The following is a 16,304-nucleotide window of genomic DNA, read 5'->3' as shown; positions in this document are numbered from 1 at the left end:
TTACTTGACATTTTAAATTAGATTTACTTATTCCCTTTATGTTTCCATGGGGAGCTACAATTGTGTTGATCATTGTGGTTATTTGTCAGAAAACACTAGAAATTCATTAAAGGGAAGTGCTGCACAATCCAACTAGCTATGATATTTGCCAAAAGTCCCTTTTAAGAAAATGGCAACATTAGGGATTGACTTTAAAGTGTTACATTTTCCTTTGAGTGAGTCAGATAAATGTGACATGGAATGTATGCTTTTTTGGGCTTTGTTTTACTAGACGAAAAATGAAAATCCTAAATCCGCAGAAAATCAATTCAATTGTTATTTTTCCATTAAAATGTGAAAAATATGATATATTGTACATGAGTAACTACAGAAATGTCTGTAATCTATGTATGGCTGCTGTCCGATTTTTTAAATCAGTTTACCACTGATTCAGACAAAATCATATTATGTAATTTATGTCAAGTGCAAAAGATGACCATATGACCTACGACTAAGATCAGAGGTGCAGCAAATGTGTTTTCCATTGCAGTATGCATAGCAATTGGCTTTCATTTCCAAAGGTGATAAAAACATCCCTTTTCCACATCTGTCATAATCTGTAAATTCATTCCATGCTGTATCACAGCCAGGCTTTCCAGTTTGTGTACGTGTGATGGGGAATAGATATTGGAAGCCGAACACTATCCATGACTCCAGCAAATAGTAACATGCTCTTTATTGTTTGACAGGGGAAAACAAATACAAAATATAAGTATATTATGCGAAAAGAAAAACAAAATGTAGTATTTTTATATATATATTTATATATATATTTACAATTGCAGAAAACCCAGTGTAACTGTAAGTGAAGAGGGGAAAAAATATGTTTGAGCTCAGTGTACCAGCAAATGTTTACGCAAATGTCCTGGTAATTTAACTAATTTAGTAGACAGGCTAAAAGTGAGTTAAGACAACCAATGGAGAGTACTGCAGCTGGACCATGCAAGGTTAGGACAATAGAGCAAATATTTCCTCTCCCACTGTCTTCTGTTATGCAGTGTTTTCTTCTTTGATATTGTAGTTTATATACAGATAGTAATCAGTATTGTCTCTTTCTTGAAGTTCTTTCCTTCACTCCCCATTAATCTTACTCTGCTTTCAGTTCATATCTTATCGATGTTGAGGATTCTTTTAGTGTCTAGGTCTATGAAGAGACTGAAACATTGACCTTTATCTTTTGCTATCGCCTCAGTAAGAAATGTATAAGAGCTGTAAGTCTGCCTTTAATCACACTTACACAATTATTTCTTTAGATAAAATACATGCACACACAGAGGTATGTTAAATAGCTTTTCTAGAATTGTATATAGCCACACATAACAAAAAATATAAACCTAATGGAATGAAGTGGTGCAGAAATCTATATCCACTGCACTACTTTCATTCATCTGTAAGATCTTTTCCAGCACATTAATAGTCTAAGAAATAGTGAGCTTGATTCAATGAGCAGCCTTAAATCCAGATGTATGAAAGAAAAAAAAAGAAGTGCTAAAACTATAACCACTAGCGAGCAATTTAGCTTCCGTGCACACAGACAGGTAACAAGCACATACACATACTGTAAGATCTCCCTTTCCAAGTGCTGAAAAGTTTGTTAATTTCAGTTCAAAATGTTGAGTATTTCAACATATACTAAAACTACAGAAATTAACATTTACAAACATATATTAGTAAGATGACATTAAATGTTACCTCTAAATTCTTCTTTAAAAGTGGCTAATGCTTAAATCTCACACAACTTTTTTAAAATGGGAATAACCGTTTTGATAACAGCAGCATTAATATTAATACCTTTATTTCTGTTATGGAGAGCAGCTGAGGGTATTGCTAACAAATAATAGGGTAATTAACTTTTGGGACACATGAAAACTCTAAAGTCTAGATATTTTATTTTATTCCTTATTTTTGTTTTCTACGTTAACTATTTTTTTTATCGTAATGAAAACAACTATACACAGAATAAAAAAACCTATATTCTAAAGTTTTGTAAATGTGAAACAGACACTGGCATTTAAATGAGAAAAAGCCCCCCCCCATGACAAATTCAGATCAGGTGTTACATTAGCAAAATCTGTTGGAATAGTCAACCAAGCTACCAAGGAACAGGAGAATATCTATACAATTAAGTGATTTATAAAAAGGATATTTATTCCAATGTTTGTGCAAGTTTTCATATACTTGCACTGCTTATTGTCCATAACTTTTATGAGCAGTTTTCCGCCTAAAAGTATAGTGACCTCCGTGGTGGAGTCTTATATTAGTGTTAAATGATGGTTTCAACATGTAACATATGGAACATATTCAAATGGTACCCCATACTGATGATCAAACCGTGCTGCTAGAGTTGTGCTTTAATGCCCTTTAGTTAAGTGATTTCTCACTGAAGTTGTTCCTTTTTTAGGCAAGTCAATGACATTTTAATATTTTGGCAACCATATTGCAAACAGGTACAATATGCTTTCAATGAATGGATGCAGGAACGCCTCTAGGATCTTTCCTTCATACTATAAAAAATACCCTTTGTTAAAAAGGAAAATTAAATCAAAAGCACGTTTTGAAACAATGAATCTCCAAGTGTCATAAAGTATAACTATGTGAAGAAACGAAAGGTCTAAACTTTGTCACTCAATCTCTCGACTAGTTAAAACCTAGACATTTACTATGTGATGAAAAATACTAAAATAACTATGAAAAGGACCTAATCATAACAAAAATATATGATTTCCATGTATATTATACAAAGGTGACTATTTCAATCATGTGGAAATTGGATTTCCAATATGTTACATTTTTTCCCCACTTCATTAAATGTAAAGTGTTTCTGGAATAGAAATATAGAAGTTGTTAAGCTGCAGACAACCACAGTTTTCCATTTTGAAAGCAACAGTCACAATTACTTAACCACAGTAAGAAGGTCCGTGGACAAACATTTTAAATCCTTGCATGTGGTGTAGGTCAGACTGGGTCAAACCAATGTTCCATATTCTAACTTTACACAGAGATATTATAAAATACTCAAAGGAAGTATTATGGACCCAAATGTAAGGAGTAGAGCCCCTACAACACAGATTGATTTATTGAATGATGTAAGTTAAAAACATACATATATAGAAGTCTGTTTTACACTCAAGTTATTTCTGTTTAATAAGCAGCCAGCCCAAAAGGGAGCTCATCTAATTATGTGGATCCATTACCTCAGGGCTCAACAAATCCCAGGCGCCAGGTTGCCATGGCGACAGAGAATTTTGGCGCCTAGGAGTTTGTCAGCCTCTTACATCCACAAAAAAATGCCCCCTCGTCACCACGCGGGGGCGCTGGGGCAGACAGCACAGCCACTCCGAGCCCGCCCCCGAGCCTGAGATCACTCACACAGAGTGATCCTGTAGGCAGAAACCGCGATTGCAGGAAAACCTGCAATAGCGTTTTCAGCTGCCATAGGCAGCTTCAGGAAAGGGGGTTGTGTGTTGATTGGGTCCCCACACAAGTGTGGGGACCTGACACAATATCCCCCTGCTGCCTGATCGCGCCATGAGATCGCAGCATTTAGGGGTTAATTCCCATTTTGTAAGGGGCTCTGCTGCTGGTGGTATGCCTGGAAGCCCAGGCAGACCAGCAACAGCCAAAACGAGCCCCCACAAGCCCTTTGATGATTCCTGTAGGCATGGAAGCCTACAGCAGTCATCAGAGAGACTCCCCCCTGCAATGGCTGGTCTATAGACCAGCAATTGCGTCCCAGCTGCCAGAGGCAGCTTCAGGGACAGGGGGAGAGGGTTCTTCGGTCTCCACACGAGTGTGGGGAGCAGCCCCAACACCCCCCTGCTGCCTGATCGCTCCATGAGAGCGACAGTGCAGCGTTAACCCCTTCAATTCCACAATTGTGTATAACACATTTGTGGCATTGCAGGGGTTAACATTTAAACATTATTAAAAAATAATTAAAAAAAAACAACAAAAAAACAGCACTGACCTGAAAGTCCAGGGTGCTTCCAGGTCAAATGCTGTGAGTTTAGTAAGTGGGCTGATGATGATCAGATCACTCCTGACCAACTGTTAGTTTAAAAAAAAATCCTGGCCCTTAACTTTTTTAGCTGGCGCCTAGATTCACAACAAATTTGTCAAGCCCTGCATTACCTTATTAGCAGAAGATACATGAGATGTCTGGAAAGCTCCAATAATGATTTAGTCCTCTAAAAATTTGCATTTTTAAGGGTACTGTATGTCCCAAAATTTAAAGTTAGTGCTGAAACCATTAAAGGTTTTTAAACCCTTATGATTTGTTAAAGAGTATGCTCTAAGATAGCATTTTCGTTATTAAGGATTTGGTGATATATAACTTTGACAGTGTGCCCATTTCTGTTGAAATGTCAAATCAGAGTCCAAAATTTCTGCACATTCAAGTCTTAGGCTATTTGTTATGGTCATGTACACTGATATAAATGTCATAGTAGTGTCAGATATGTACTCCACAAGCAAACCCAAAAAGCTCATACTGGTTTCTAATATGCTGTTTTCTATCTTTAATTTAAAGATATACCTTTTCAAAAGTTCTCAATGAAGAAATATTCAGTTTAAAGGAAACATGGGGGAGATGTGCTGCCTTGTTTTACTGATGTACTTTGCATTTTTACTACAGTGAGTTAATACAATTTATTAATGGGAAGACTTGTTATCGAAACATGATCGAAAAGGAACTTTTCTGTTGATTGTATTGTTTACCATTTTGCAACCAAAAAATAAAGAATGCCTTTAATAATAAGAGATACACAACCTACAGCCATGCTATGGACCTTTCTAATTTAAATGCATTGCCTTTTGAATGTCTTTGTAAATTGAAAGAAAAACATACGTCTTAATAACATATTTAAACTATACCAAAATGTTCTTTTTTTATTTTGATGAAAAGAAAATGGCAATTTATATATATACAGTACAAAATGTCAATATGTGCAGAGATGTTTATATGATGTCTGAAACCAAAATATGTGTACAAATACACATTAGTATAATCTCCTACATACAATAATTGCTCTCATGTGTTGGAAGAGCGTACAGTGTGGCTGAGTAGTAATACAGGAAGTATTCATTACAACAAGTCGCACCTTTTGTCATCTTGCTGTTAATGTATTCAGGCTGTTAAGTAAATATTTCAAAGGACTTAACAGTGTTTGAAATTCCAACTCGACACTTTTTTGTCTAGGCCTAGCTCAATTAACTGTCTTCTTTGTTTCAGTGACACATATTCATGTGTAAGTTAAATCTACCTGTTGACGATATAGCTGCAACATTATATCCTGAATAACTGGAACAAACTAATTGCAAGTATGATATTTCTACTGACTGATCTACAATATTTGGGGGAATTAAACATTACTTAAATTGGCTGATGAATTGATTTTGGCTCTTCAGTGTGAGAGTCATGATATTTTTAGACATTTTCAAGTAAAATTACTGAAAATCAGCCATACATTGATGTACCTTACACGTTCTATCCTAAGAAATCACAAACATATAGCTTTGGCGAGAAGTGTGCATAGTAGACATGTTTTGGTATATACTGGACTCTGGAATATGCACCCCTGACTGGATACACACTGCCATGTATTATGTTTTCATACTCACACAGTACACGGCCAGGCATTTCCAGACGGTGGCCACACTGCAGAATTTCTACTTAGGGGCACTAAAAAACTACAGCCACCCTTGCTAGCACTGCTTTTCAAACCATGACCCACCATTGCTCACATTACATAAACAATACATCTATAAAGGAAGCAATGCATGCTAGCATTTCCTGTTGGTGTACATAGGTTACTTTATTCCACTGACCCTTGAAATGGTATGCATATCTCTTGAGACTATCTATTTTTACTATCACTGCCATTTCTCCTTATACCCCTGTTTGTATGTCACTTATTCTCATGTAGTGTTATTTTCCATTGTCCTCTTTTCCAACACTGCTGCTAGAGTATCATTCCCCTTAATGTTACACACTAATCAATGATACCTACTACACAGGAATGGACCAGGGATTAAAATTGGCTCTGGCAAGAACATACATGCAACCTCCTGCTAAATACACTAAATACACATCCAGCAGGTCAATACGCATTAAATGACAGGATAGGCAGCACAAGTGACCATGAAGGTATACATGGGATGAATCATCGGAAACTGTCCCCATCGTATATGTCCTCGGTTTGAACGATGGCTGGTATCAACCTTTCCACTAGCAATATTCATGAAAGTTTGATAGACAAGCCAAGTGCACTATGGTATATATATAGTACACAACTTATGTCTTGAACAGGTCTAGAAAACATCTGTGAAACTAGTTGAGCGGAGTCTAGAATGACCAGCATTTCTATTATGTTGTATACTGTGGTTGATGGTAGGAATTATTTGAACACATCTGCAGTTTTTAAGTGTCCTTCTCTTGGTCCTTTGTGATTCTTTTCATTCGTATTAGTTGGCGTGTTTTTTTTTTTTTACTAACTAAAAAGCAACTGTTGTGGCATCTAGACAGAAAAATGTGTTAAGGAAGCTGCCCATACCACCTGTTAATGTCAGCCACCTACACAATGTTGTTATGAAAGCTGCACTTACTTTCCTAACTTACTTACTCTCCTACTTATTTGGGAAGCCACTACATAATCCCTGCTATGTTTTGGCAAGGAGTCGTTATGTTCACTTAGGCACCAAGCCATCCAGCTATGACATATTGCCTTTGTTCCTGAGACGATGTGTTTTACATTTTTCCTGTCCCCACACATGACATGCCATAATGGAATGACGCAAAACAAAATAATCCTCCAACTAATATATTTCTGTTTATTATTCTTTTTTTTTTTTAAATAGGGGTGTGCAGGAATTTCCAGTCACTAAGATGAACCATATTGTTTTCCATATATGAGATCTTACAATCCATTTTGCTGAAAACAGGTACTTAAACATACCACTCAAGTCACCAGCAAAGCACAGAAACCACAGACACGAGGAGTCTGCCTCTGATTTTATCTCAGATGCTAATCCCCTGCCATTAAGCTACACATACCAAAATAATACTTTGCTGTATGTTTGCGACAGGCCGGATGGGATTATTATTTTAGAAAAACCTTTAGGTATACTTCCTATTTTGTAAAGTAAGTTCAAAGGTTATTAAAACAAGTACTACTTAGGGAAGAAAAGATGATTTCTTTAGCAGGTACAGTACAGTGCATCACAAAATGTCAAACTGAAACACATCTGGATATGCCATCTTAAAATGTATTCTCATGGGGAGCTCATTACCTCGAGTTTTAAATACTGAAATGTGGGTTTAGAGTTTGAGAACTGGGAGCAGGAGAACAGATAAATAGTATTCTAATGGCAATATAAAGGTAATACTACTTCATTAATGGGTACTCCCTACTAAAGAGCCTATAGAAAGGTGAAGACACAAACTATAAAGCTATAGCTCCGATATGAAGTTAACAATTTGTTAAAATGAAAGTAGGATTATTAATAATAAAAATATCAAAAAAAACAAAACAGAACATTTTCTGACATTGTCTTTACCAACTCACTATCTCACCATTGAACTGCAATACTCACGACCCTCAGCCTGCATAAATCTGGCCAAAAGACTAGCTAAGATTCATTAACATTTATAGTTCAACAACTGGATAGCAATCTTTTGGCTACCTCACATTTGTTAATTATGTTTATAGTGACTTTTTTGCACAGATTATCCTTGTAAATTAAGCCTTCCTATTGCTGCTATCCCACTGTTTTTCCTCTATTTCCTTCCTTGGTCTTTAACTTAATAATACATTTCCCATCATTACTGGTACAGACTGCTGTCTGCTCTTGCAACAGTAGTGAAGAACCAAAGGCATTTTGTGATCTTACCCTTAGTGTCAAAAGGGTATAGGCATAATTGGTCATGCAGAAACCAATAAACAAAACTGGTAAGAAGGTGATTATTTTCCTTTAATTGCGTTCTTCGCTTTCACAAAAAGAGACTGTTCATTTTTCTTACATGATATAGTTAGATACAGAGACAAGTTACATGTATTTATTTAACTACTTGATTCTTCCCAATTAATCTCCATGGCAACTTAGTCAGAGTGCAATAGAAGTGGAATCTTTTAGAGATGTTTATTCTTCTACAAGTTATTAATTCCAGTGGCTTTACTTCTGCTACAATTCAATCCATCCCGTTAACAGGTTCTTTATTTATATAATCTTTGTAATTTAAATGTCATTTGACAGATGGCTTTTCTCTGAAATTATAACACAAAATTGAGAAAATTGCCAACACAAACCCACATCATTCCAAGATCGAGTTATGAGAAACAGGTATTATATGTAGATATTACCCAAATGGAAAAATACATGTAGTTCAAGATGATATAAGTATACCGTTTATTTTCTTTAAAATCTGTATTTATCAGGATAATTTCTTTTTTCTGCTTCATTTTTCAGAAACTAATCCATGCAAGAGTCCATCTTGCTTGAATAAGAGACTCCATTTTCTTCTTTATTCAGAAAAAAACCCAGATTTGTGCCTGCTGCCCGACTTTGTTAATATGAGTATACAGTTTTATTTCATCTCCCTAAAAGAGTTAAAGAAACACTTCAGCCATCATATGAACAATAAGTAATGTGATAACCGAAGGGTCCTTTTAAATGTCGTTCTGCAGAATCCCACTAAATGCATTTGCTGCTTTCCTCACCCCCCAGCTATAGTTCAGCAGGACTATTCAGCTCCAGCTCTGGCTCGGTGAACACAGGAATGGGAACCCTTTGCATATATGCAGTAAGCACCCCCATTTCAATGAGGTGTCCTTTCTTGTTACTGGTTGGCTGCTTCAAGCATCCAATTAGGAGCATGAAATCTTGGTACCATGGAGGTGGTGTCAGTGTTCATGCTCCCTAGGACACTTAAGTATCCATTTAAATGAAGCCTTCTTTATATTGTTGGTTAGTTGGACAGTCAATTATAAATGTTGCTAGAATTTTACTTTGCTGAGCTGTACTTTGTGGTCTAGTAAGGTGTCTTAAATCTTCTCAGTCCACCAAAGTAACACTTGCCTTACAAAAGGATGTTATGGCTCAAAATACAATGTGGAGTTAATAACAAATATTTTTTCGTTATCCTACTCTTTTTAATACAAGCAAATATAAAGGAGACCAGGCATTGACAAACTCACATAGTGCAGACTGGTATAATGCTTAAAGCTGCTTTTACTCATGCGTTCGCTATTTGTATTTTTAACCTTTCACAGCTGGTACACTTCACTTTGACTTACAATATCATCTCCTGTTGTATTTTTATGTTCTATGTAATTATTCTTGGAAGGAAGAAATGAGATGAATAAATCTTGTTTTAAGGCAATTCCAATGATTTCTTTCCATGGAATTTGCCCTGATGGAAACATTTGTTAGAAACATCTTTGTTCCTTTGGATTACGTCCATTAATTGAGGAATACCCTTGAATACTAAAACATATTGAAATAAATATACAGGAACTGTATAATAATATATGCGACATTGCAAAAGAAAGGCTACATATAAATGTATCTCCCAGTTCATTCAAGCTACGTACCAAGTCCAAGTGAAATGAGGTGCCCAAGTCAAAGCACCCCCAAAGTTGCTGGATCCACATGGAGCGTCTGAAGCCCCCTGAGCTGTATAAGGCATCTCTGGCAGACCTTAGACCACTCACCACTCACCATTGATCTCCCTGGTCATTGGGTGTAAGGCTGGCACTTGAGGGGTGGTGGTGGTATATACTGTATACAGGTTGACCTGTTTGGAGATCTCTCGTTATGAGATTTTCTATTCATTTAATTTTCTACTATATTGTGTGCCATATCATCAATGGTAATCTATTCTAATTATATCTAAAACATTAGTAGCCACTAATATGGAAATACATACATATACTGTGCCTGTTACATGTAATGTACATTGTAATTTCCCAAATTATTTTATATATATATATATATTCTGCTTTGACGCCGTATGGTTAAATTTTTTTCCTAAAAGCAAGCAAAACTGGATGTTTAAATGGATAGGAAGGAAGTGTCATGGTTGGGATTATGAGAGATAATTTATAACAAGCTGTAAAAATAAAGGTGATGTCTGATTATTTTTTTTTCTTCTACACCTTTACAAATAAATATCACAGAATTGTATAAAGCTTCCTGTGTATTCTCTGGTTAAATCCAGGAAACCTGATTAAAGTGTCACTTGAGATGCTGTGGAGTAGAGAATAAAACTGCAGTACTAATTCTAGCTAGCTCAAGATATTGGATTCTTGTGTCAACTGTTTCTAATATGCTGTAAGCCAAACATCCCCAAATCCGGTACTTAAGGGTTACGGATGGGGCAGGTTTAATGGCTAACCCTTATAGGCACAGGTGGATCAGTTAGAGGATATGTGCTTTTGATGGTCACATTGATCTTAAGGACTAACATCTGACATGCCTGAAGTGAGCGAATAAATTATATATTAACAAATTTACATCAGGTTTTACAGATGATGGCAGCTTGTTTTGAAACAGGAAGGACGTGGGAAATGATTCACTATAAGACGCACATTGTACATCCAGAAACAATGGAGTTTTTTAAAGTAATTTATCATATAAGCTACAAATTTAGAAGTTTTAGAGACATTTTGGGCAAGGTTTGATTAATCAGCAGAAAATGACTTGAATACATTTGCAAACCTCATATAGAAGGAAGAATACTATATAAATAAGAAAACAACTATTTTTGTAACAGTTATTCTGTTTCGAAGGAGATTTGCTCCATTGCCCATGTTATAAGTTTAGACAGTAAAGAGAGTCTAAGTGTTTCAGATACCATGCTGGTAACATGATCTTCTTAAAAGAAAATATCGTGACCTTACATGGTACTTTCAAGGACCCAAACTTTTGGAGAAACCAAAGTCAGATGAGGAACAAAAGGCAAACATATCCAGGGGCTATTTTAAGAAACAGTACCCCTGACTTACATCATCTGTGTAAAGTGGCAAAAAACACTACCTGCTACCAAAGGAATGTGATGAGGAGACCCAGGGCAGGACTGGGCAAATTGCTACCCTCTAGCTGTTGGCCTACAACTCCTATAACCCTCAGGCAGATATTGACTAGTTGATGAAGAGCATAAAGCACCATTTTACTAGCACTGACAATGCTTATGTAAATAAGGATTATGACCATATTACATATAGACTGTCAGCTAGTGATAAAAATGTGATTTTAAATGTTCACCATCTTATTATTTGACTTTATATTGTGCCAATAAATGAAAGAAACCCAAATACTGTAAGAAAAGGGCCATGCAGGCGAGCCAATACAATAAGCTATAAAAGTAAAAAAGATATACTCAGAGAACAAGGTTAGGTTTTCCTTTAATCAAAAACATATTAACTAATGATATATTCAAGCAAATTTAGTTTTCCAAAATGCTTAATGTTCTTCTGCATTTTAATAGTAAAGTCAATTAAGAAGATCTGTCGGATTTCACATCTTGCCATTCACTGTTTAGTAAATCTCCCCTATAAAATCTTTTCTACACCTTGGTTTTCCTTTCCCACTGACTGCAGTAGATATTCATAATAAAATATGTGTTTAATATCAACATGAATTAACTAAATATCACAAACATATAAATATCACAGCAAGCTATTTATTAAAAAAATTATTATGTGAAAAACATAAATACTGTATGTGATACAATTCACATAGATTCTGGAAAATACTTAAATAAAGACACAATGAGATTTTCATACTTGATTTTTCTTTTTCCATACTGGTAGAAGTTATACGTTGATGTCGGATGGTTTTTCAGCACAATGAAAAGCATAATTTATAACCAATCTAGTAACTGACTGTAAGAAACCTCTAAATACCCAGTTAACTGTGTTTATGGTAGAACATGCAGTGGGTATTAAACAATGCTATATTATGTAATAAAATGTTAAATACTCCATACTGGTTATGAGATTAGATGCAGCATTCATTTAACATTATAAATACTGAACTGGACTACATGCCAGAAATGAAAATAAAGAGTTATTATTGCTGACAGATTCAAACTGGAATCCACTGACACCTTACACACCACATTATTTCAGGAAACTAAACATATCCCACAAAGGGTTGTTAACCCTTTGTGGAAAATCAAGCTACATTTAGTTTAGCTGCGCATTATTCAAGTTTATCATAATAGGACTCAAGCGACCTCTTCAGCAAACATATTTCTGAAAGCTTATGCAAGTGAATCAGTTGGGTCCTCATTCAAAAAAAATGGTCTTTTATAAACACAAATGTTATAAATTATTAAAGAATAAACATGTAGAAAAGCACTTGCCCTAATAGTATCATTTGAAATAGTTTGACAGGTTTGATGGGATTGATTTAATCAATTAATTTGGGGGGGATTTTTTTTATTTGCAAAGGTTTTATTATGAATACCCTTATCACAATTTCTAGAATCAAGATTTCCTGATAATATTGATTACTCTACAATTTCTAGGATTATTTGAGATTTGCAATGAGTCATCCTGTAGTGAAAACATATTTTGTCATTCAAACAGTTAACTAAAAATGTCCTTGGAAGTTGAGATTTCAGTCATCCCACATTTGCATGTGTAAATTTGCAGCCCAACCAACAGCTACATAAATATGAACCAGGCTATATTGTATTGACTTGCTTAATTTTACATAAACAAATGTGAGTCCTTACTTCATCCTTTAAATAGTCACCTTGTAGTAATGGGGTATTGTAACCTAAACATATGGGAAATGTGTATATATATATATATATATATATATATATATATATATATATATATAACTTTTCAATACAAAAGACAGAGATCTCTGCATAAAACAAAAAAAAATACTTTCACCACTTAGTAATTTATATGGCAGACTGAAAAATGACAGAGCCTAAATTGCCCTTTTGAAACTGGTGTCCATAGGAAATGAGGTTTGGCAGGGATTTAACCCTTCATGAATCACTGTACAAATGTGTTTGGAACAAATGTTCTGCAACATGTTTGCAATGTGTTTGACATCATATTTGTTAGTAGAAGAAAAACAAGAAGCTGAAAAGCACTATAATTCTTCAAAACAAAATACTTACACATAACAACATTACTTTAACAAAAACAATTATATATGTTGTTAGAAAAGATGGTCGCCAATGGAATGAGACAACAGAAAACTATAGATGGCATTCTTTAACTCTGCATGTGCCTTCTTCACTTGCCACATGTTTAAATGAAAGCCAAAGTGCTTAGAGTGAGGGGAGGTCCACTAATTGTAGGTGGCACATAATAGAATTTGCCTTTGAATGATGAATGGATTGACTTTACAAGTTATAGGAATCCTCACATCACATATAAGAGAATTCTGCTTCCTTGTCAATTATCTGCAATGAAGTTTATGGCCATACCACTTTATTGCTGCCATACCTGTTTTCATGAACAATTGTTTTATTGAGAGAGGAGGGGAAACCCTCAGAGCCAAACAAAACCTCCTTTTAGTTTTCAAGCAAGCCTAATAAATAAAGTATAGTTGATTGTGTTGCAATGACATGCAATGACAGGTCTGGTACTTGAAAAAAAAATATTCTATATGTATTTCTTTAAAAAAGTACATATTTTTTATTTCTAAAATAAATAATTAGAGCAAAAGAGCAGAAAGAAAATCTTAATTATGCACTAAAAAGTATAGGGCTAATGTATATATTGGCTTCCCCTATAATAATGCAATAATATATGTGTTTAAATACACTCAGTATGTTGTTTTAAAAGGAATGGAATGTGATGTTACTTTAAAATGGATCTCCAAGCAGCTACTTCTCTGAAATGAAGTGTGAAAATTGCATTCTGGTATCACAGATGTGTTATTCACACTTGTGTCATATCTTCCTATCACAAAGATGGTAATTCAGGGGGAAAAAATGACGGAAGGTACATTTATAGCAGTCACAGCCCAAAATCCTTAAAAAAAAACAAATTTATCCTTAATTTGTTGATATTTTGCTGAAATATGTTTATTTACATGCAGATGTATATGGTATTATATTATGATCCACCTCCTATTACCTTTATGTATTAACCCTTTGTATTTTCAGTTCTAATCTGCAAGAGAAAAAGAATCCAGGCATTTTTTTCTCTCTCTTTCCAAGCTGTAATGGAATTGGGTTTCTAATTGTGGTATGTTCACCTTTAAGACACAGCCATATGTTAAAAGCCTCTGCAGATTAGGCTTATACGAAACCACATTTGCTACCCTTAGACTATTGATTCCTTAAATAAATAAAATCATTCGGAAAATAAAGAAACTCAAAAGAAGAAGTTATCCACAGCAATCATCACAGAAAGCTCCAGGGATCATGTTATTATTAATTAGAAAGGATTTTACATTGTTGATTTTAAGTAAAATTGTACAAAAGCCACTTCTATTCAAACGTTTCAATAGATCAGCCTTTTAAGAAACGTGCAACAGACACTGGGAGAAGTTAAGACAAATTGCTTAATAAAAACTGCAGACCACTTTATAAGCTATTGTCTGTATGTGTAGAGAAACGTTCTAGCGATTCCAAAATCTCGAATATTTCATGAAAGCGAATGATCGGTTACTGTATAGCAACCACGTGTGGACAAAAGGAATAAAGTCAGGCTATAAACTTTACAAGCTAAAAATGGGGAATGAGGGGAAAAATCTCTTACCTTTGTAGGACAATTTAAGCCTTGGCACGTTATTTTTGACATCCTGACAGATCACCCTTGTTGTTATTGATACTCCCAAGAAAAGAAATGTTATCCCAGTAAAAGAGCCCATGCTGTGGAGTCAAACAGATCCTGGAGGTCCCTGAGCAGCCGACTGCTTGCTCTCCGTCCTTCTCTCTGCTGCAGTCTGTTGAAGTCCAAGGAAGCTGCAGAGTGGAGGTAACAGGTGATTTAGGGTTCTTTCATTGAATAAAGGCTGCCAATCTACCCCTCCACATCACCCCTACTTGCGGGTCAGGCACAAAAGAGAGCAGGAGGAATTGGTAACTTCAGATGTTCTGGAGAAATAATGAAGCAGGCACTAGATAAAGAGGCACAACTTGCACCGAGAGGAAAAAAATGCACAAGAGCTGCAGTGGTGGAGCTTTAGAAAGCCATCAGTTCCATATGAAGCTCTGCAGCAGCTTCTGCTGACCGGTTTGCAGAAGCTGATCCTGCTTGGTGTGTTTTGGTCGCTGTGTGGGAGCTGAATGAAAGGAACATGCACAGACGAAGAGTGGAGCCTTGAGAGCAGCACTGACTTTTCCTGTCCACATGCAGAGGGATGACACAGGATCTCTCACACAGGTTTTCCCTTTACCAGCAAACTGACAATGGGAGAGAGCAGGCAAGCACAACCCACTCCTTCCCCTGCTGTCATACAACACATGGAAAAACATCTAGGAGAGATTAGGAGGCAGCAGAAACCTGCAGCTAGCAGGGAAATAACCATAAATTCACCTTTAAAAGGATGTTAGTTATGCTTAGTATTTTTTTAAGTTTAATGACAAGGGTCAAAGGCAGAACTAAGCCCTGTCCATCTTGTAAAACAGGCATCACTGCACTTTTCATAGACATGTCAGTAGTTAAACAGTGTCTCCATAAACCTGGTGGGTTTTTTTACAGCTTTCTTAGGAAACCCTTTCCTGCCTATTCTACAGGGAATTTCATACTCAGAGCTCACACAACAATCATTGTGAGACATAGAATAACCCTGCTGTGGCTCATAAATTATATTTGCAGATTATCTAAAGGATTATTGCCATTGAAACATATCTATATGCTTCCAGCCTTTTCAAATTCCTCGATTATTTCGTTAGTCGAATCATCCTTGTCACAGATCCCCTGGTAAACGTGAGAAGTAGGAGGAAAGGTCTTAAATAATGTGTTGAATTCCCTTTCAGAAGAAGAGGTACAATTTTCCATGTCAAGCTCCTAGTCAATTACCCCAGTAAACACCAGAAGTGAGCCTTAAAGCAATTTAAGGAAACTCCTTCCATATATTTCAATCACCCTTCAGTTGAACAAATTACAGATTCTTTGAAATCCCCTAATCAAATGAAATCCTGAAAAATCATGTCATATAAATCCGTACCCCGACAAAACAAAAGAACACTATCAAAAACTTGCCCCTTTGTCTCTTTGAATGATGCAATTATTTTTTTAATTAAACTGCATTAGTCTGTAATACTGTAACGGTTTAATTTCATGGTA

General features: G+C 35.6%; 1 protein-coding gene across 1 annotated transcript in view; it reads right to left on the bottom strand.

Moving 5' to 3' along the window:
- LOC149298832 (semaphorin-3A-like) overlaps window positions 1-14,883 on the bottom strand; it is a 114,563-nt gene extending 99,680 nt beyond the window's left edge. The window contains exon 1 of the mRNA XM_089487254.1: window positions 14,772-14,883. Coding sequence (XP_089343380.1) covers window positions 14,772-14,883 — 112 coding nt within the window. The remainder of the gene's footprint in view (window positions 1-14,771) is intronic.
- Between the last annotated feature and the right edge of the window lie 1,421 nt (window positions 14,884-16,304).

The sequence above is a fragment of the Sceloporus occidentalis genome, unplaced genomic scaffold (genome assembly GCF_023333645.1).
Source record: "Sceloporus occidentalis isolate IW3139 unplaced genomic scaffold, rSceOcc1.0.p SCAF_31, whole genome shotgun sequence".
NCBI lineage: Eukaryota > Metazoa > Chordata > Lepidosauria > Squamata > Phrynosomatidae > Sceloporus > Sceloporus occidentalis.
Note: the sequence above shows the minus strand (reverse complement) of the source record. Positions and strands in the feature narration are given on the sequence as shown.